Here is a 20,769-nt window from a genome sequence, read left to right as displayed (position 1 = left end):
TAATCCCTGCTTGCTGGCAAAGACTTTTGGTATAAACCTCCGTAGCACGATAGAGGATGGGTTTAGTGGTCTAGAAGGTCTAGCGCTGAGTTTAGTCTGCTGTGGAGGGGCTGGAACACAAGACAGCTTCGTTCGCATTCGTTGTCTTACCGAGGGGATGGACGCAATGTAATGCACGATCATATGCTAGTGCAAGGAAGGGAACATTAATGATCCTCTTGAGCCTGTAGAATTGTTTCTTTTTGTAAAGCCAAGTCCCCACGGGTTCGGCCCGCTGGTCCCTGATCCAAACTGTTCGCGCGAACCAACAGCTTCAACGCTTGGTGATATAACCACCGCAAATTGTTGAAGATTGTTCTTGGCAGTGCCATCATGGCTGCAGATTCTTTTCTGGGCCATTTGCGCGAAATGGCTGGTGATGTTCGTCCATCGATCGCAATCGCAGGGCTGCTTCTAGTCTTCCTGACACTCTGGTCCGCCCTCTCAACATGGCGACAGTACAACCGCCTGCGCGAATTTAAGGGCCCTCGCCTAGCAGCCCTCTCAAAATGGTGGTTAATCAAGAAAGTCGGTGGTGGAAGAGCATACCTCGACTTCTGGGAGGTGACAAAACAATACGGCAAATTATCCAGTAATCGCATCGCCATCGCAAGCTTACAATCTCAACAGGCTCAATCGCCCGAGTCGGACCCAATGATCTTCTCACCGACGATCCAGAACTAATGCGCCATATCCTTAACGTACGAACCGAGTATCGTCGATCAGATTGGTACGACGGCATGCGCTTCGATCCCGGAAACAACAACATTCTCTCATGGCGCGACGAGGACGAGCATTTCAAGCTGCGCTCTAAAATGTCAGCTGGCTACGGCGGTCGCGAAGTAGAGAATCTCGAACCAAAGATCGACAAGAACATACTCTCCTTCATGAACTTATTGGGAAAATACGCCGATGAGAAAAAACCCGTTGATTTTGGTCGGCGCGCGCAGTTTTTCACTCTAGATGTCATTTCGGACCTGGCGTTTGGTGAGCCGTTTGGGTTTCTGGAGACGGATTCGGATGTGTACAAGTATATCCAGATCACGGAGGAGACGCTGCCCGCTGTCATGGTGACAACAGTCATTCCGTGGCTGGTCAAGATTTTGAGTTCGCCACTATTCAAAAGCCTTTTGCCGTCGGAGAAGGATAGGCTTGGGTTTGGAAAGTTGATGGGGTCAGTATCATGGTGTTTAATTGACTTGGGTGAAGGTGCTGACGGATTGAAGGATTGCGAAACAGGTCACGGCTGAGCGATTTGGACCAGATAAAAAGGTTCAGAAAGATATGCTTGGGTCTTTTGTTGCTCATGGCCTCACACAGAAAGAAGCAGAGTCGGAGATTCTGTTGCAGATGTAAGTGCTTCGAGTCAGTTGGTGTCTTGGCTAACAGTCGCAGCGTCGCGGGCTCAGATACCACAGCTACAGCCATTCGCTCAACCATGCTTTACATCATCACCAATCCCCTCGTATACACCACCCTCCGCACTGAAATCTCAGAAACCCACTTCTCAGAACCCATAATCCCCGACTCCATCGGCCGTGATCTCCCCTACCTCCAAGCCGTCATAAAAGAAGGTCTCCGCATATTCCCCCCCGTCGCAGGTCTTATGTCCAAACAAGTCCCTCCCCAAGGCGACACCTGGAAAGGAAAGTTCATACCTGGCGGCACCAAAATAGGATACTGCGCGTGGGGAATATTCCGCCGTGAGGATATCTGGGGTTCTGATGCTGGAGAGTTTCGGCCGGAGAGATGGCTGGAGAGTAAGGGTGAGAAGTTGAGGGAGATGGAGAGTGCGCTGGAGTTGATCTTTAGTTATGGAAGATGGCAGTGTTTGGGGAGACCGGTTGCTTTGATGGAGCTGAACAAGATCTATGTCGAGGTAAGTATTTTGATGATGAGGGAGGATGAGGCTAATTTTGTGCAGTTGTTGAGACGGTTTGACTTTACGATTTGTGATCCTACCAAGCCTTGGACTGTGTTTAATTGTGGCATTTTCTCACAGTCTGAGCTCATGGTTCGCGTTCACCGCAGAGATTGAATTGTCAAGGGTCATCTGATCACGGCTACGGAGACATGTACAATGGACGGACCGCAATGGACTCGCTGGGTTCCTGTATGCACCATGATAGTTTACTTCCAATTGCGTTTGCTCAGATCACTGTGTTTGTAGCTGGATACCTCCAAAATACGTATACAATAATAAACGTCCTCTGCAATCCAGAACAACCTCAGCCATCACCTTGCTTGATTTGTTCTACAATAACTAAGTATCTAGGTGCACATGCAGTCGGATTGGATGGTTTTTGGGCAGTGTACGGATAGCCGTAGCGAGATGCAGCGGGCAGGATTGGATGTGGCAGATGAAACATTGGATGCAACGTAAGGAATTAAGCATAAGCGAGACAGCAGCAAAAATGGGACTAATCGGGCAAGCACATATCTATTGTAGGTGAACATTAACACAGCAGCCAGATTGACTCCACTATTCCTGTTTGTGCAACGCCCAAAACCAAGCATTCAGCTTGCAGTTGCGGACACTGTTTGTTGGTGCGGGCAGTTGCTGTTTGTTTGCCAGAAGCTGCGGCCTTACAATGCACCTGCCCTGGAAGATGCGAGAATTCATTGCAACCTGAACAGAGATTGTTGCCTTGCCACCCGACAACCACCTCAGCGCTCCTTCCATTCTGTCCAACCCCAGCCCGCGACTTTCCTAACCTCACCTAAGGTCTCTTCACCATCTCATCCCCCCCACCTCTTGCTCTCCCTCGCAACCTCTACGTCCTCATCTCTTTTCGTCACCAGCAATTTCGTTCTTATCCTTTCACTTCTACGATTGCTCTTTACCTCGCATCACCAATACTGTTCACGGAATCACGCCGCAGCCACGACCACGATGGATCTCCTTGACGGTTCATTCGACCCGAATTTGGTCAAATGGGTCAAGACTACCGAAACGGCCCTCGCCGAGGCCCAAAAGAACAAGGGCCAGCTTGTGACCGACCATCCTGACAAGGATACCGTCAACAAAACCTTCATGATCCGAGCACTCGGCAAGGCCATGATCACGCCCGGCTTATCCCCCTCTGGCGGATTTATCCGAATGGTTTGTGGAGGTGACTACCCTTTTCCAAACTCCAAGCTTGTTGAAGACCAAATGGAGGTTCTCCCCATCACCACTGTTGAAGCCCCTTATCCACCTTGTACCATCCCTGAGAAGGATCTCAAGCCGATCAGCATCTCCGAGATGCGTCTTGAAACTCATCATTGGGGATCAAAGGTTTTCCTCCACAAGTTGTCGACTATCGACCGTCATGAGGCTATCATGTTCATCGTTGAGGATCAAGCGGGTACAGCTGTCTTGCTCAAGCTGTATCACCAGCCCTTGGAGAAGGAAATCTCCTGCAACTGGACCATGTTGGACTATCACGTGTGCATCGTCAAGAACCCTTTCTTTCAGCGGGTTAATGACACCATCTCCCCGAATTTCTCTCAGATTCCCCAGCTTTACTACTCGCTGAGAGTCGACCACCCGGGCGACATCATTCCCGTGCGCCATGGCGATGGGCGAATCCCGGAGGCATGGAAAGTTGACCCATGCCGAGACGACAAGACCAGTCATGGCCACCGCGATCACGGCAACAAGGCCTTTCGCAACAAGAATTGGGCAGAAGCTCATCACTCGTCAGTCGCCCATCCTCCTTCAACTCACTCATAGCTAATATTGTGAACTGCAGGTACTCTGAAGCCCTCGATGTCGCCGAGACTCCCCAAGACAAGCAGCTGGCCCACCTCAACCGCTCCCTCACCAACCTCAAGCTTGGTCGACCCGCCCAAGCACTGCTAGATGCCACCCGGGCTTATGACCCCGAGGCGCCTACGGAGAAGGCTTTGTTCCGTCATGCCACCGCCCTCTACAAACTGAAGCGGTTCGAAGATTGCGAAGCCATGCTCATCGACCTCCTGGACAAGTCTCCTGACAGCAAGGCGGCCGAGACAACTCTTCTTTCTGTCAAGACACGACTGACAGAGCAGCACACGGGTAAATACAACTTCAAGAAGATGTATGAGACTGCCAAGGCAGCCAAGGGAGCTCCCTTGATTGATTGCGCCACCTACTCGAAGCCTGTTGAGATTCGGGAGTCGCCTGGTCGCGGTCGCGGTCTGTTCACCACCAAGGCTGTCAAGGCGGGCGACTTACTCCTCGTTGAGAAGGCCTTTGAGTACTCATTCATCGACGAGACCCGAGTCATGGAAAAATGCACCCACATGGTCAACTTCAACACCAAGCGCCTGACGTCTGGTGCATCGGCGAATCTCTGGCCCAAGGTTGTTCAGAAGTTGTACCATGATCCAGAAGCTCTCTCTGCCTTTACCCAGCTACACCATGGGAAGTATAAACCGGTAACAGCTACCGAGGCGGATGGACGTCCTGTTGTTGATTCGTAAGTTGACTTGCCCCTGGTTCCCGATGGAACACTTGTTAATCTGGTATCGCAGTTTCCTTGTCGAGAAGATCCTTTCTCTCAATTCCTTCGGTGCCCCACGATCCACTCGCGACTTCTGTGGCAACAACGTCTGGGGCGGCAACCCAGCCCCCGAAGTCTGCGCCTCCACCCGTGAGAGGCCTCTCTTCACCTCCGTCGGTGTCTGGCTTCTCGTCGCTCGCATCAACCACTCTTGTGTTGGCAACTGCCGCCGCTCATTCATCGGCGACATGGCCATCATCCGCGCGGCGCGAGACATACCGGCCGACACCGAGTTGACGTTCCCTTACCGCCCATCTACTGACTCGGAGTCATACCAGGATGTTCAGAAGGGCTTGGCCAAATGGGGATTCAAATGTGATTGTGAACTGTGCAAGGACCGACTCAAGACCACCGAGGCTGTTCGCGTTCAGCGTAAAGAGCTCAGCGAAGAATTCCACAAGCAGCTGCCTTCCGATCAGGAATTCGACCTTGACAAGGCCACTAAGCTTCTGCGTGTTGTCGAGAAGACCTACTCTGGCAAACCCGCCAAGCAGATCCGCTGGTGCATCGCCCAACTTTATGCCTACGTCGGAATTCGCTGTCGTCAGGATGAAGATTTTGTCGGGGCTGCTGAAATGCTCATCAAGGCTCTTGAGACCATGGGCTTTGTCATTCTTGCAACTCCGCCGGATGACGGTAGTGCACAGGCTCGTTTTGAAGTCAAGCAGTGGGGAATGATGGAACATCACATCCCGTGGCTCTTCTTCCAGTTGATTGAGTGCTACGAAGAGATCAACCCGTACTTGGTGCCTGTCGCTGAGCATTATGCTCAGGTAGCGTACTCGATCATTGTTGGTGAGGGGGATTCGATGTGGGATATCATGCCGGCTACTGGCAACAAGGCGGAGCGAACCTGATGTTGGAATGCTCTCGCGTGAAGATTGTCTTAATGAACAACAGGCAAGTGTTGCTAGGTAGCTAAGATCGAGAACCTTGCCATGGTAGATGGAATTGAGCACATTTACACGTATGTAGTAGTGCCACGAATTGAACCATGACCCAGAAATTTGTCCTCTCACCGTCAAGTTTAACCAAGTGCCGCGCGCATTGTTCTAGGAGGCTCTCGCCTTTGCCAGCGCACCACCGACTGTTTCTGGACAGAGTCAGTGGTATTCCTCGGTAGCTAGCGCTTATCGGTGAATCAAACTGCTTATACCCGTACATACTGAGCATCCACGCATGGTTTTGCTAGCGCGAGTTATTCTCCAGTTCCCATTGCCAATGGCCACAGAGGGCACGATTACATCCGGCGGCATGTCAAATCCGGTGACAAGACAGTCCTAGATGCTACAGCGAGCCATGATCCCGACTCTCCTGTCGACAACTCTCAACTAGGATTCTAGTGGTACCAGTACCTTGACCCGACTCTCAACTACCCCCCGTAAGCCATGGCACACTGCGCCATGAAGCTTTTTACTAGTGGCAGTGAGGCTGACGCCAACATTAGATTAAATGAATGCGGCTTCCAAAATGTTACCGGATCTGGCGTTGCGATTACAATCCTAGATAGCAATGCTCCGAGCTTCTCCAATTTACCTCGTCAGCGTCAGCAATGGCGTCCTCATACGGGAATTGACGGAATGTGTTTTCATGGCATCCTGAAAGTATCTCAGGAGGTCGTGGAGCTTTGGACACGTACTTAGGTACAGGCGCATAATCCTTGATGCAAGTACCTGGTGAACCGTAGGGAGTGAAATCAAGGACCACCTAAACAAGGCCACCGGCATTGGTATTATGAAGGAGTAGCGATTACGACAAGTGCGCTATCAAGTAACCTTTCAAATAGTAATCATATGATACAAAGAAACAAGAAAGTCGATCCCCCAACAACGCCTCTCACTCTTTCTTCTCCTTCTCTCCCTTCTTGTTCTTCGGGACTCTAACAAGCCAGTACAACGCTAAAGCCGCAAAAACATTAAAGATGATATAAACCCACATTAAGCCAAAATTCCTCCACCGCTCATCATAGTGCGACTGAACCCGCGCCAAAAACACATTACTATCCCCAATGGTACAATACGTGCATGTACTGTTACTGCTCTCATCCACAAGATATCCCCCCGCGCTCTTGATATACGCCTGCATGTACTCCCCGCATGTCTTTCCCTCTGGCGGTGGAAAAACAACATATTCGTTTTGTGCACAGACAGCTTCTGTATTCGCCACAGCGGTGGACAAAATGGCTGATATAAGGTATGTAAACGGACTGACGCGATACATCCAGATCCAGAACTTGGGGAAACTATCCGGTGGCGCGAGAACACCGCAGAAGATGAGACACATCATGAAAAGCAGGTTGGCGATGTTTCCTCCTGTTTCAGCTGAACTGCACCCTGCGATTATGAAATCGGTGAAGGTGCAGGTGAAGAGCATGAAGACGAGGAACAGAAGAAACATCAGGGCGCCGCGCTCAGCTACGGCGTCGGTGGGTTCGGCGTTGCGGTAGAGACCGATGGGGTAGTACCAGCAGAAGTACATAATCGCAGCCATGAGGGTGTTCCATGGGATTTCGACGATGATCTGACTTAGGATGAAGACCTGCCAGCTGTACGTTTTCGAGGGCCGTTCTCTGACTTCGTACAGATCTCTTTGAATGACAAAATGCGGCATCTAAACAGTCAGTCTTGCTAATTTTAGGTTAGATTTGAGGAAGTTTGGCTTACCTGTTGCTGCGTGAGTTGGCCAAAGACAGTCAAGACCTGAAAAATCGCAAACATTTGATTCTGCAGCCCAAGCGCCGTGTTAGGCGCCTGATAAAACGAAAAGCCAATGAACAAGGCCACGAGCGTACACAGCGCCGCCTTGGAGTAAATATACGAAGGCGTTCTCCAATACTGCTCGAACACTCGCGTGGTCACGTACTTCAACTGCGTCGTAAACGTAGCAGCAAACTCATCGTACAAATGCGGATCTTCATCCTGACTCTTCTCAACCCTATGATGAGATAGTTCCTGCAAGTGTTTCTGGACCTCAGCGAACTCGGAGGAATCCCTCCAGATCTGCGGCCAGTCGAGATCTGTCTCGGAGCCTGGCGCTGCGCCGATTACTTCGAGCATCCATTCTGCGGGGTTTGCTTCAAGGGGGCATGGCTCTGCACCGTGAGATTCGAAATACTGCGTCATTGTGCGGCTATGATCGCCGACGTCTCCGAAGTACACCGTTTTTCCTCCGCTCGCTAGGAAGAGTAGGCGATCGAAGCGCTGGAAGAGCATGGCTGATGGTTGGTGGATAGTGCAGAGGATAGCTTGTCCACTACGAGCCAGCTTTTCCAACAGGTCCAGAATAGCCCATGAAGTCTGTGAATCCAATCCCGAGGTCGGTTCATCAACAAATAACAAAACTGGCGGTTTCGCAGCGAGTTCAACACCGATCGTCAAGCGTTTCCGCTGTTCCACATTTAAGCCCTCGCCCAAAACACCAACGACTGCTTCAGAGTAGTCCTGCATGTCTAGCATTTTGATGACTTCATCAACGTATGCGATCTTCTGCTTCACCGGTATGTGTTTCGGCTGCCGCATTATAGCGGAGAAGTTGAGGGCTTCGCGGACTGTTGTTGTGGATAGGTGTAGGTCTTGTTGCTGGACGTAGCCTGTTTTGCGCTGGAAGGAGGCGTCGCGGAGTTTGTCGTCGACGAGGATGTCGCCGTGGATGACGCCCATGCTTGTGCGGTCCGCGAGACAGTCGAGGAGTGTTGTTTTGCCGGCTCCTGAGACGCCCTGGGCTTGTTAGTATGGAAAGAAATGAGTTAGACGGGGGGATTACCATTAGAGCTGTCATTGTACCAGGCTTGACCCATCCGGCTACGTTGTCAAGAATGCGCCTGTTTTCGCTCTTGATCTTGATATCGTAGCACACATTATTCCAGTGAAAAACACTCGTTGACTTGAAGTTTGACGGCTGTCCTTCTCCATAGCCTTCTTTCTCCGTGATAGCCACACGACCCGCTGGACTAGACTCAGCATCGACTCTGTTCCTCGCAAGTCTGTGTCCTCGACGGAAAACAAGGACCTCTCCCTTTGACTTCTTTGCGCTGACAGTTTCAGCAAAGAACATGTAAGTCGCAAGGAAAAGAAGCGTAAAAGCAATGACGATCCCAACGTTTCGCCACTTATGCGCATGGTAGTATGAGAACGACAAGTTGATGTACCTGTCCCCTGAAACCATAGGTTCGCCCTGAACAGCCCCAACAGTCGAACAAACGCGGTTCTCAGGCGCTGCATCCGGATACGTAGGAATAAACAAGTTACACTCAAACTTGCGGTTGTGAAACTCATTCACCATAAGCGACTCAAACGCATACGCAAGCGGATTGACGTAGTTGATCCATCGGCACCAACCGAGCATATAATCAATCTGGATAACGAAGCCTGTGAAGGTGACCAATGCGAGGATGAGCAGAGCAGCTGGGACCATAGCTTGCGAGAGTGTTCGCGACGCAGAAGCAATTGTTCTGAAAATCATGGACATGCAGAGCGTGACGAGGAATGTGATGAAAAGGAAGAAGAAAAAGGGACCGGGTTCTCGGCGGAGGTTGGTCATGAAGTATAGTGTGAGATTGTACGTGAAGGCGTTGAGGATCTTGTAGGGCATGTCGCAGAGCATAGAGGCCACTGCTTCAGACGAGGGATGATACAGGGCGTAGCGATCGTGCTTCTCAACGATGGGTCGTTGAGCATACAACGTAAGAATCTAAAACTGTTAGCCAACGCTCGGAACAAGATAAAGATTGATGAGCGTACCTCAAGAGCACTAGAAAACGCATTAGACAAACACGCCAAAAACAGCAAAGCCCCCCTCTGGAAAAAGCTAGAAGTCGTCTGATTGATATTATAAAACACACTCCCCACAATCAGCGCCATGATGAAATTCCCAAACAACTGCGTCAGCGTTATAGTCGGATCCGTAACCAAGCGCTTAAAGCCCCGCCAGACACAGAGCTTTGTCTGCTGCCAGTAGCTCAGCGTGTAGGGGCTCTTCTTCCGCTGATTCTTAGCCTGCGCTGCGCGTCGGTTCGCTCGAAACTCCTCTGCTTCAGGTCCATTTATCGGAAAGTCGCGTTTATACTCTTCGATCTCTCGTTGGAGGAGGGAGTTGGCTTGGGAGGCTTTCCACGCCGCTGCGAATTCATCTGGTGTTCTCGGTGCGCGACCTTCAAACCCCTTTCGTATGATTCGCTCTTGCGGACTTGTCATTGACGTCAAGAAATCAGGCACCGTCTGTCGAGCAGGACACTCAAACCCCAGATCTTCAAAATACGGCTTCGCCATTTTTGTCCCGCCAAAGAAGATCTGCCTCCCCTCATACAACACAAGAACCTTGTCAAAAATATCATAAGCAGCTTGCGGAGCCTGATATATCGAGACCATAGCCGCCGTATCAGACATCTGCGTCTGCAGCCTCAACGTCTTACAAAACTCGACCGCATTCGCTGAATCAAGACCTCTCGTACTATTATCCCAGCACTGCAGCGGTGCGCCACTGAGGGATGCTTCGGCGATGGTGACGCGTTTGCGCTCGCCGCCGGACACGCCGCGGACGTACTCGTTTCCGACTTTTGTGTTTACCGTGTGGCTTATGCCGAACATGGCCATGACCACGTCGCGGGAGTGCGAGATGAAGGTCTCGCGGTCGATGTCGCCGGGGATGGAGCGTGGGGCGCGGGCGTGGGCGGCGAAGTCGAGGGTGTCGCCGACTGTGAGGTGGGGGAAGTGCACGTCTACTTCTGCGGTGTAGATTGCTTCTCCGCGATGGCGGGTGTGCATCTCATGGGCCGTTATGCCTGGCGATGTTCAGCCAGTCCAGAATCTGAAGAGCTTGGTGACTTACCCCTGTAGTTGAAGTATGCATCATCGTTGATGTAGATACCGCTTGTCTCGCCGGAAATTGTCTTGAGATATGTTGAACAGCCAGATCCAGGCGGCCCTAATACCACGAGCATCTCTCCGTTCTTGACGACTCCATCAAAGTCTCGGATGATGTCGATCCTAGTCTTTCCATACCCCATCAGCTGCCGTGGGAGTGAAGCGACGTCAAGCCAGATATTGGCCACGTTCTTTTGATAATCCGTGGGTTGGCCATACCCAAACACATTGAGGTTCTGATAACAAACACCAGCTTTTCGATTAGTAAAGCCAGTCTCACTGTGCAATTTCGAAATGGCCTTTGCCCACGCCAAAGCTCTGAACTTGTCGCTTCTGGGGTTCAAGGGGCTGTTTTCATCTGCTGTGAAGGGGTTGCCACTGATAGCAGACATCTGACTCTGGTTGGTATACTGGCGTGCCAAGTCACGGACAATACTGTGTCTGCGCTCGAGTTCCGAGTCTTCTTCATCTTCTGTGGTGGATTTGGCTGGTGCTTCGTCCTTGGAAGCAACGTGGTCTTGAGAATAGTTGGTAGGAGTTGTATCTGAACTTGGATTCACGGGTGTATGAGGCTCGTGAGCTGAAGCAGTAGTCTGATTGTTTGCTGTCACATTTGGTCCTAGTCCCGGCAGTGGTGCTGGCTGGACGGATGTGCCGCCCATATAAGTCGATGCCATGATTGATCTGCCAGAACTTTGTGTCTTCTGGGGTGCTATGGGGTATTTTTATTACTCGCTTCTTAATAGAGATAGTATAAGTCAAGAGTTTTGAGCTTCAGAAATCAGAAATTGAGTACAAGCGACTTGTATGCGAGTGGACTCATAATGATCTGATCTCCAATGCTGCAGCCTCTCATATCAAAAGAATTTCTAATACGAAAAACTGAAACGAACTGCTGGGAATAAAACTTCAGTATCGTGATAATGAACACATAAACCGCACAGTCCTTTTAAGTCGGCCAAGCGGACTCTTGACAGATTGCGTCTTCCGAGTCGCATGTTGACCAGAATTATCCGCATCTCCAGGTTCCAATATCCTGGTATGTCAACCCCTGACCTCGGGAAGTTGTGGGGAGCTCTCGGGATGAGTGTCGAGCCCGACTGCCCGAGTGTGGCACCCCATTTTCCGCCATGGATTTGTTGCATGATCTGTTACCCAATCGTCTTTACCCTAGTCCTCTAGGGTTAGAGTTTGAGCTACATGCTTTTAAAGTCGACATCTACGTCTCATGAGATGTAAGTTGAAATATTGTAAGAAAGATAATTGTCGTAAATTTCATACGAAAATGTCGAGTCCTGCTTCGCATCGGGATGAGTCTACGGACTTGAGCCCTACAGTTACAAACACATCGATGGACTCGGAACCAAAGAAGGCGGGCAAGAGAGTGCTGTCATGTGTGCTCTGCCAACAGAGGAAAAAGAAATGCGATCGGAAGAGTCCGTGTTCGAATTGCATAAGGGTAATCCGCTCTAACAAGTCCCAATAGTCCTGGTACTGACTGCTCAATAGCTCAAAACAGTCTGCACTCCAAGTTCGCCAGCTCCGCCAAGGAAGCGCAGGCGTCCGAATCAAGATCTTCTCGAAAGGCTTGCGAGATGCGAAGAACTTCTTAGGCATTGCACTTGCATAAGACTTCCAACGCCAGAGCATAGTCCGCCAAATCAGCGCGAGCAGTCACCACTGAGCTTACACGACGGCGAAGATTTGAAAAGGAAAAGAAGCAGAGAGCCGTCGCCTACTAGAGCAAATTGATGGATACCTGGAGTCATTCTCTTCGCGAATCAATTTTCTATGAAAACACGGATGGTCGGGCGGTCGTTGTTTGACATTGAAGTCTTCCTGGTATGAAGTTTCTGGTTCTCTGAGACCAGTTCTTTTGCAATTGGGCTTTGTCTTTATGGGCGTTGAGGTCTTTCTTTGGGGATGGACCTTTTGGCAGTTATTGATGGACGACTCGCCTGCATTTATGACGATACCCAATTCTCTTTTGCAATGTCTCAGTTACTGAGGTAAGAGATAATTACTACTCTCGATCCCTCTTTATACAAGACCATCAGATACTTATAAAATCTCTATCCAAGCCTACTTGTTCAAACGCCCGTCTTCTCGTTTAGCATAGCGAAACCGAAATGCGAAAACGTAAAAAACCTGGGGCCTTTGAGTTACTCGGACAGATCTGACCCTCCATCAGCAAAGCCATTACAGGGGTGATTTACAGGGATCACCCGCCAGAGCCCAATCATACAGCAGCCCGCTTTTCAAGGGTTGCAGGTGATCAATTGACGTGAGGAGATCAGGCCAACCATAGCTTTTTTTGAGGGGATTGGTGGCGTGAGCTTAAAGTCAGTGCAGTGGTCTACGGGGTTTTTGAGTCTCCGCTTCCCGGATAGCTTCAGATTGGGTGATGTGTATGGGGGCTGGGATGGGTGAGGTGGTATTTGCTCAGCATTAGGTGAGATTGACTCGAATATGTTGACACGACGAAGTCTTGGAAGGTGGTACTCATATGTAGATAATTTGTCAATCTGAGTGCCTGTCTTGTCTACCTACTTCATGCCCAGCCGGAAAATAACACAAGACCGTACCCCTGGATCAATAATTGACATGTTTGCAAGCGAGGCGGTTATACGGATATACGCAAATAGAAATGCTTATTTCGATCCCTCGATCCATTTCTTCAACGGCGAAATACCCACCTCCACAATGTCACCTCACCATCAACACACCACTTCCTGAATCCTACGGACGGAATGTTTCTCAAGTCCGTTTCCGGCCGATACCCCAGATTTCCAGAAATGGAAGATAGTCTGATGCTCGTCGGGCCTATTTACTGATAGTCTTCTGAAGATGTGGAATGACATGATTTGTTTCAATGCCCAGCAAGATATGACTCGGATAAAGTCATCACTATTTGCCAGGATAAATTAAGCCAGTTCTGCTAACAACTATCGCCTCGTAGACATCGCGCGATACATAGATGGCTAAAGCTGTTTCTCCAACTGTCCCTTTCTCCCCAAGGTCCATTAATAAGTTGTTTATTATTTATGTATTAAACGAGAGATATCATCTAAAGACGCAGGTAAGTACGGCTGAATATCCAAATTCTTAGCATGTAACGAAACTAAGCATAAATAGTCGTATATTAAGTGAAGAATGAGTATGTTTCTTTTACTCGTTTGATGATCCGTCTCTCCCAGTCTCTGTGTTGCCGCGTTTACTATATTAACTCCATCTACTCAATTCATATACTCTATTCAGCCTATCCCTTAATTTCTCATTAATCCTGTTTGGCGATGTAATGAACATCTTGCTTGCCTTTCAGGTTTCTTCTCTTGCTCTTCTTTATCTGCCTTAGCAAGAGCTCATGTAGCGAGAGACTTCTGCTCCAGTGAAACGGCGTCCTAGCTGAGCTTTCTCGTTTTTTGCATTGAGTTCAGGTACAATCAACCGTTGTATAGCATCTTCGACAGTTTTGAGCAGCATAGGGCCTTTTTCATCTGGCGGTGTTCCTGGATTGACTTTGTGGAATCGGTGCTTTTGCTGTGGTCGCTTTGTTTGGCTCTGGAGCGTGATCTTCTGGCCGTGTTTGGTCTTGTTTCGTCGTGTGGTATATATACCGAATCATAAAATTGATACCTTGAGTCGTTTGCATTCTTTCCTGGTACTTTTGTTGTCACGCTGCCTTTCCGCATCTCATCCGAGATCTCGGCGGATCCTCGCGGACTTGCCCGTCGTCGTTGTGCATGACCGTGCTTAGCTTCAAGGTCAACAAGACTTTTTTGGAGACCGAACTCTTCAATGTTTGGGGCTTGGGAACTCCCCATGGGGCTGCCGTCGAGTAGCTCATCCGAAACCATGTCAGAAGCTAGGACAATACGACTCGCCTCTGCAACCGCAGGATGAACTTCAGGTGGCAAGCTCGATTCTCTCAAATAGCCGGTTATTCCTCGTGTATTCATAGGCTCCGCAGCTTGACTAACGTCAAGTCTGCTAGGGCTATCTACCTCGTCGTCCGAAGCTATCGGCATGAACTGCAGACCTATTAGGTCCGTGGACTGAGGGCGGATAAATGGCGGCATCAAGGTGGCTTGTTCACTCGGTTCACAGCTCAAATCAATGAGATCCTCAACTGGCTTTATGATAATAACGTTAGATTCCTGGGCCGGTGTGTCAAGCTCTCTGCGTGGTAACTCATGGCTGCGTTTTGATAGGTTCGTAGTCAAAGTCAAACTGAGTTATAGTCAGCTTGCTCTCTCGATCCTCCCGGCCCGCATAGATGATATCAACCTTTTTGCTTGTTCTTGTGATAGGAGCTTGCATCTTGACAAGTATTTCTGCTAATATTAAGTTACAGAGCTACAATAGGGAACTAAGGCAGCCATTTTATCCCTTAGGGAATGTATTAAGAGTTCTCTTTATGTATTAGATGTAATTATTATTAGATAGGCTTATAAAGGTTATCTTAAGCAATTATATTAGGTAGCTAATATATTGCCTAGACTGACTTTAATTAGAGTGTTATTTTGAGTTGATAGACCCCACAGCTGATGGCTCACATCACGCGCCTCACACGCTATCAACCGTTTCCTTATCAAGGGAGTCAATGATTGTATCACGGCACGTCCAGTAGGTTGGTATAAGAGCCGTTATGTCTTCTTTCGCATCCGCTAAAGCGCTATGTTTCTTGGCGACCAGCGCCTGGACTTCTCGTACTGAGCTCCTTTATCGATACAATTAGCTCCGTATTACAGTTTCGCATTGGACCTTTGGGGTAGGCTCACAGGCTCAGAAGTTGAAGCAACAGCAGGATGCTTTTTCATTTGCGATCAAGTCGTCCAAGCAGCCTTTTCATGTCCTCCTCCTTTCACAGAAACAAGAATCGAGCTTTCTAGTCACTTCGATTAAAAAGCAGCTCAAACTCCTGTTTGATTCACGCTAACGTCGCGCGGCAGCCCTTGACTGCAATGGAGTATCGCGAGAATACCTCATGATTGTTCGCAAGGCGTCCTCAACAACCTGGAGAGCCCCTTGAATTAATTGAGCCTCTTCTGCTAAATCCGAGAGCGAGTCGGTCGCGTCGGCGATCGTGCATTTATAGACAGCGGCGGCCAGCGCGACTGAGGCACTGGTGATGCTAAGAGGATCCATTCAACATCTGGGATCCGTCTGTAGGGTTCGAAACAAATAATCATGGTCTGATCAAGTCGAGATTGCTGGGTTTTCAGAGAATACTGTTCACCCGATGCAGCCGGCCTGTTGAGTGCTGACTCGGTCTGTTCATTTTCAACCTCCACGGTGGCTGTGCGACAGGAAGCAAATTGAGGGGTTCTAGGGCGTTGGATAAGAATGGACGTCAAACGAGGTACGGGAAATCTTGGATTTCCAGCCAATACATTCAAATGACGCTGAGCCTTGCCGTCAGACAACACCTGGTTCGATACGTATCGTCTGCGGTGCGCAATGACAACAAGTCGCGAGCAGAGCAGAGCACTCCAACACAAAAGCATACTGATTACATCGAATGACTGGGATTAATCGTCACTCATCTGGATAAATACCGAAGTTGTCTTGTCAATGGGGTTGTGATTAGGTACTTGCGCTAATTAGAGGCTCATCCCCCTACACCATTGACCATAAGCCAAGTCCTTATCACCCCCTTACACATTCGCCTTTAACAGATCAGGTTGGGAGAATCGGGCTCGAAGCTGTCTAATCTCCAATTAAAAAAACACTCTCAGTTGTATTTGATATGAAAGATAGGGAGGCCATTCACGACAGTTGTGTTCACGAAATTCCAACCTCTGTTGCTCCTCACGAAATAACAAAGTTTGTGTCAGAGCTAAAATCATCCCTGCTAGGATCGACAGGGCCAACAGGATGCTCAACAGGCCTTGTTGCATGTAGGGGGTTAACTTTGTACTCCCGACGTACCTGTCAGTGAATATTATCCGCTTTCCAATGCTGGCTAGGTACCCCGTACGTGGGATCAAACTGCGTGCCCAGGCTCCTTGTTCACCATTATCGTTGAGATCAGCGGACTCTGCATGCTTGCTTACCAGCTATAAAAAGAATATGGTCTACATAACGCGCGTACAACCTACAGCGTTTCATAGACAAGATTCATCAATGCGTTTTCCTCTTGTTCCTTACCCAGCAGCTCTAAAGAACAGGCACTCTACTTTTTCTTCTAGGAGAGTACTTTTATACGATATGACAAGGATATGAAGAGAGGTGCCCAGCTAAGAGTGGATTCCTTATGTTAGCGCTTTTGCCAATGACGTATGCTTATTTTGCCATCCCTGAGCGCTGGTGACTTGTTTCTTCATATGATCTAGACGATGAAGTATGGCTGGGCAAGGTAGGAGATTGACAACTCAACTCAATTGCTCAAACCATTACTTTAGATGCAGGAAATAATGATATCAAAAGTGTGAATTTACTTTCACAATCGCTGCGGATGAAGTCGCTCAACTCTACGTTACATGCAACCACCTCGTTTCTTAGCATCAGGCTATTGAAAGTAGAGGAGCTAAGAGGTCAAATAAACACTCATTGACCGTGTCCAGCGGTGTCGAAACCCGACGTTGCATCGTATCACTCGGCTATCTTATCGCATGGTTGGTTCTGATCAAAGAAAGCGTGGCGAGCTGACAACCCAACATGGATCTACCGTTTCTTGGCAATTCAGTTCATCCAATTAGACCTGTCCGATGATACACAGCCATCAAGGCACAGGAAACACAATTCCGCACATTTCCCCGACCCTTCCGCTGCTGGGACCCAGGATCCTGGTAAGGCCGACAGCCTAAGCCAATGGCACATTGCTACGACCTTGATGGTTCCCAAGTTTTTGGCGGCTATACAGTGCGTTGTCAACAGCGGCCGACCTCTGGTTCAAACAGCTCGCCAAGATTGATGGGACGAAGAGAAGGTTGGAGTGTTGTCGGAGGATTAATTGGGTACTGTACACGGGGCTATAAAAGCATGCTCGCTTAGAAAAGTGGCTTTGGACTATTGAAAGCCTCGGGCGACTGTCAACTCTAAACGAACCTCGTAATTCTCATCTCACTTGGGGTGACGCGGCCAAATCTTCATAGGAATTATGAATATGGGCAGCCTTTGAAACATATGTACCACGTTCAATATTAGAGGGTGCTGCTGATCATTCTGCCAGATCTGCATTCCGAGTACCCCAGATTTTGGCGATCATCATCTCTGCGTTCCAAACCCTCCTGCATTCACCGTTACACCTGTTGTGGGCAAAACGACAGCCTACCAAATGTTCGAAAAACAACACATGCTCTGCCCGGCTAAAAGCCGTTAGTCCATCAGTTGTGGCTTTTTGCTCCTGATATTTTGGTGCTTATCTTTACCCCAGCCAAGAGCTGACCAGGCCCAATGGGATACCATGCTGATATCTCCGATTGTTAAAGCCAAGGATGAAAACACAATTAGCAGCAAACAGCGTAGCAGCCAAGCAAAAGCTATTAGAAAATCATGCAGGCGGATCAATAGTTTGATTCAGCCTTTCAGCTTTCGGAAGTCGGTGGGAGTCGCTCCGGATCATACGGTGAAATCGCTCAACGGAGGCGAGGGCGTTTAAAAGATGTAAAAATCATCAGAGGGTCAACCAGAGTCTCCTATATAAGGCACCACAAGAGCCGGCTTTATGGTGCTGCATCCTCTCGAACAACTTCACAAACATTCACATTACTACTATAACAACCATCACTATGCGCTTCTCCACCGTTGTTGCTACCGCCCTCGCGGCTTTCTCCAATGCCTCCCCTTGCCTCGCGGGTGCACCTGAACCCGTCATCTGCGGCGGAAACGGCTATGTCGGTGCCACGAATACCCCTTGGTACAAGAAGTCCCAGGCCGAGGGCACCATCGAGGGCTGCTTCAACTCCTGCACTGGCGGCTGCAAAGCCATCAGCTTCGACACCCAGTACAAGACCTGCTACTTCTACACCGCCGAAGTCTCCAAGATGCGCCTTTACCAAGTCACCAACTCGCCCATGACATTCCACTACTTCGACCGAGCCTGCGTCGCGGACGCTGTTGGCAAGACCTGTGGAGCTACTGGCTACGTCGGAGCCACGAATACCCCTTGGTACAAGAAGTCGCAGGCTGAGGGTAACATGAAGAACTGTCTTGATGCTTGCCGTGGTGGATGCAAGGCTGTCAGCTTTGACGTCAAGTACAAGACCTGCTACTTCTACACTGCCGAGGTCTCGAGCATGCAGCTTTACACTGTCTCTTCGCCCATGAGCTTCTACTACTTCGACCGAGCCTGTGGATATGAACCTACCGAGACTGTCTATGTCTAGTCTGCCCATGCTACTCTTAAGACCTAGCCCAGTTGCCCCCAACCCTTGGCTTTCATTGTAGTGTAGGAGGGCGAATGCAATACGATGTTGCGAGGGTGACAAGGCTACGTTCTACAATCCTGGCCGTAAGTGATGATAGTTATATGGGGTTCGCCGTTTACGTTCAATGTAAATTAATTCGGATAAGGTAGATAGTTGTATTTACTAAACTCATTACGAAATAGCAAAACACGCGTGAAAGAACTCCGATGCCTGATAAACTGTAGATTAAAAAGTATGATACAGCTCTAGGTTATTATTAAATTACGATCTGTGTTTGTCAAAGGGACTCTTACGCGATGTGCCCCCAATTCGCTAGCGACTGTGGCGCATTGTATCCTAATCTGTGGTTGCAGTGCTAGTGTGGTGTTCTTGTACTAGCAAACTGAACCAAAATCTGAGTAAAGGTCCATAGACATCGGGGCGCCAGGGATGGGCCAAAGTTTGATGGTCGTGGAAGGAACCACGAGTCCAACAACGAGGTTGCTGGCTAGACTATCTGAAACATGGTGTAATGCATGCTGTAGGTGAGTCAGACTAAGTCTGTATGTTATGGGGAAATGATCTCTGTCGCGGACTTATCATTGTTATACGGAATGTGAAGAGAGGTAAGGTATAGCATCGCAGGTGATCGCAGCACATATTGAATGGGGCAGACTATAGCACAACCGACTGTCAAGTGCAATTGACTCATAGAATTTTCTGGCAACATTCTTAAGAGCCTTAACTACAGCTATTTGCAGGATCTGATCGGTGATCTAGGGCTCAACAATACGTATATCGTGAACTTGAGTAGCGACCAACTCATTTTCTGAGTAAATCTAAAGGACAAAGATGCTAATGAGTCCAACGAGCAGTAATGTTCTAGTCTTTTAACAATTGAGCAACCAACTCTAAAAGACTAGTGAGCATAACACTGATATACTAAGTGGAATAAATGTTATTGCTGCCAGCTACCTCCTCCCTTCTCTCCTTTACATTAACATTTTCAATTCCATTTAACCAACGACAAACATTATACATCCAGGAACAAATATGTCTCGATTGGTACGATCGATTATTCCCATGCGACAGCCCATAATAAAATCAATACAGCCAATTCTAAATATCATTCGCTCCCCCCACACACAAAGCCCTGCCGTCGACAAACCCATTGTTGGCAAAGCAGAGTCAGGAGTATACACAGAGAAGCAAGAAGCGGTCCAAGACTAACCTTGAATCAAATGGTGATCTCTCTTGTAGATCCTCGATTAAAACTCGACAACGGTGAGGAGACTGGTCTTGGTCAGGGACTGTTTGGTTGACAAGGAGGATGCCAGTGCTTATCGCTTACGCTACAGCGTGTGTACGATGTCTACGGGATAACTTTATGGTGATTATTACAGCAAACAATAATAATAGAATTTTGATATGAGTAAGGAGCAAAAGGCCATGGTGTAAATAGTAGATGTCCTATATGCAAAGTCCTGTGTAATGTATGATAGGGCTGAGAGGTGGGTAATAGAGCAAGCAGTGTTAGCACAACTAATAGAAATCAGATGTCTCTTCTTAGTCTGTCTCCAGTAACTACACTGGTGAAAACCGACATCTTTCACGTGTAGTATCAATGACAAGAGAACAACCCAGGTCTATACCCCGAGGACTTTGCTATCGTCGGAGGAAACCCTAGGGTTAGGAAAGCGACGAAGTAGAAGAGATATGGCAGTTTCCCAAGAAGCGTGGCGCAGGCTGGTTGCGTGGAAACGCCCCCTTTCCCGGCTGGGTTGTCAAGGATGAAACCTTAGGTAGGTACCAATGCAATAACACAAGCGACTCATGATGTCGCTGCCTGTTATGATGTTGGCGACGAAGAGTTCTTCACCTTTGAAGATGGTGACTACTTGACTTTTCTTAGTGGAGGAGGTCTTAAACACGTTCCCGATCTTGATACTTGTATTGCTTACTTTTATGGACAGGAGACGGCTGTTTTATCGA

At 48.8% G+C, this 20,769-nt stretch overlaps 6 protein-coding genes; 4 read left to right on the top strand and 2 right to left on the bottom strand.

Annotated features, from left to right (window-relative positions):
* Positions 1 to 372: 372 nt before the first annotated feature.
* FFUJ_08031 (related to pisatin demethylase) lies at positions 373 to 2,077 on the top strand (the record flags this gene model as incomplete). XM_023578352.1 has 5 exons in its annotated part: positions 373 to 631; positions 670 to 1,213; positions 1,266 to 1,391; positions 1,435 to 1,918; positions 1,964 to 2,077. The coding sequence occupies 5 exons, from the start codon at positions 373 to 375 to the stop codon at positions 2,075 to 2,077; spliced, it is 1,527 nt and encodes a 508-aa protein (XP_023431175.1).
* Positions 2,078 to 2,932: 855 nt separating this feature from the next.
* FFUJ_08030 (uncharacterized protein) lies at positions 2,933 to 5,422 on the top strand (the record flags this gene model as incomplete). XM_023578350.1 has 3 exons in its annotated part: positions 2,933 to 3,720; positions 3,774 to 4,481; positions 4,537 to 5,422. 3 exons carry the CDS (start codon positions 2,933 to 2,935, stop codon positions 5,420 to 5,422), a joined length of 2,382 nt encoding a protein of 793 aa, XP_023431174.1.
* A 979-nt stretch (positions 5,423 to 6,401) lies between these two features.
* On the bottom strand, positions 6,402 to 11,103 carry FFUJ_08029 (probable ABC1 transport protein; the record flags this gene model as incomplete). XM_023578349.1 has 5 exons in its annotated part: positions 6,402 to 7,175; positions 7,229 to 8,281; positions 8,328 to 9,254; positions 9,305 to 10,344; positions 10,392 to 11,103. The coding sequence occupies 5 exons, from the start codon at positions 11,101 to 11,103 to the stop codon at positions 6,402 to 6,404; spliced, it is 4,506 nt and encodes a 1,501-aa protein (XP_023431173.1).
* A 608-nt stretch (positions 11,104 to 11,711) lies between these two features.
* FFUJ_08028 (uncharacterized protein) lies at positions 11,712 to 12,039 on the top strand (the record flags this gene model as incomplete). XM_023578348.1 has 2 exons in its annotated part: positions 11,712 to 11,862; positions 11,936 to 12,039. The coding sequence occupies 2 exons, from the start codon at positions 11,712 to 11,714 to the stop codon at positions 12,037 to 12,039; spliced, it is 255 nt and encodes an 84-aa protein (XP_023431172.1).
* A 1,738-nt stretch (positions 12,040 to 13,777) lies between these two features.
* Positions 13,778 to 15,574, bottom strand: FFUJ_08027 (uncharacterized protein; the record flags this gene model as incomplete). XM_023578347.1 has 3 exons in its annotated part: positions 13,778 to 14,017; positions 14,092 to 14,656; positions 15,411 to 15,574. The coding sequence occupies 3 exons, from the start codon at positions 15,572 to 15,574 to the stop codon at positions 13,778 to 13,780; spliced, it is 969 nt and encodes a 322-aa protein (XP_023431171.1).
* A 2,585-nt stretch (positions 15,575 to 18,159) lies between these two features.
* Positions 18,160 to 18,756, top strand: FFUJ_08026 (uncharacterized protein; the record flags this gene model as incomplete). Its single annotated transcript, XM_023578346.1, has 1 exon — positions 18,160 to 18,756. One exon carries the CDS (start codon positions 18,160 to 18,162, stop codon positions 18,754 to 18,756), a length of 597 nt encoding a protein of 198 aa, XP_023431170.1.
* Between the last annotated feature and the right edge of the window lie 2,013 nt (positions 18,757 to 20,769).

Source organism: Fusarium fujikuroi, chromosome FFUJ_chr05 (genome assembly GCF_900079805.1).
Source record: "Fusarium fujikuroi IMI 58289 draft genome, chromosome FFUJ_chr05".
Taxonomy (NCBI): Eukaryota; Fungi; Ascomycota; class Sordariomycetes; order Hypocreales; family Nectriaceae; genus Fusarium; species Fusarium fujikuroi.
Note: the sequence above shows the minus strand (reverse complement) of the source record. Positions and strands in the feature narration are given on the sequence as shown.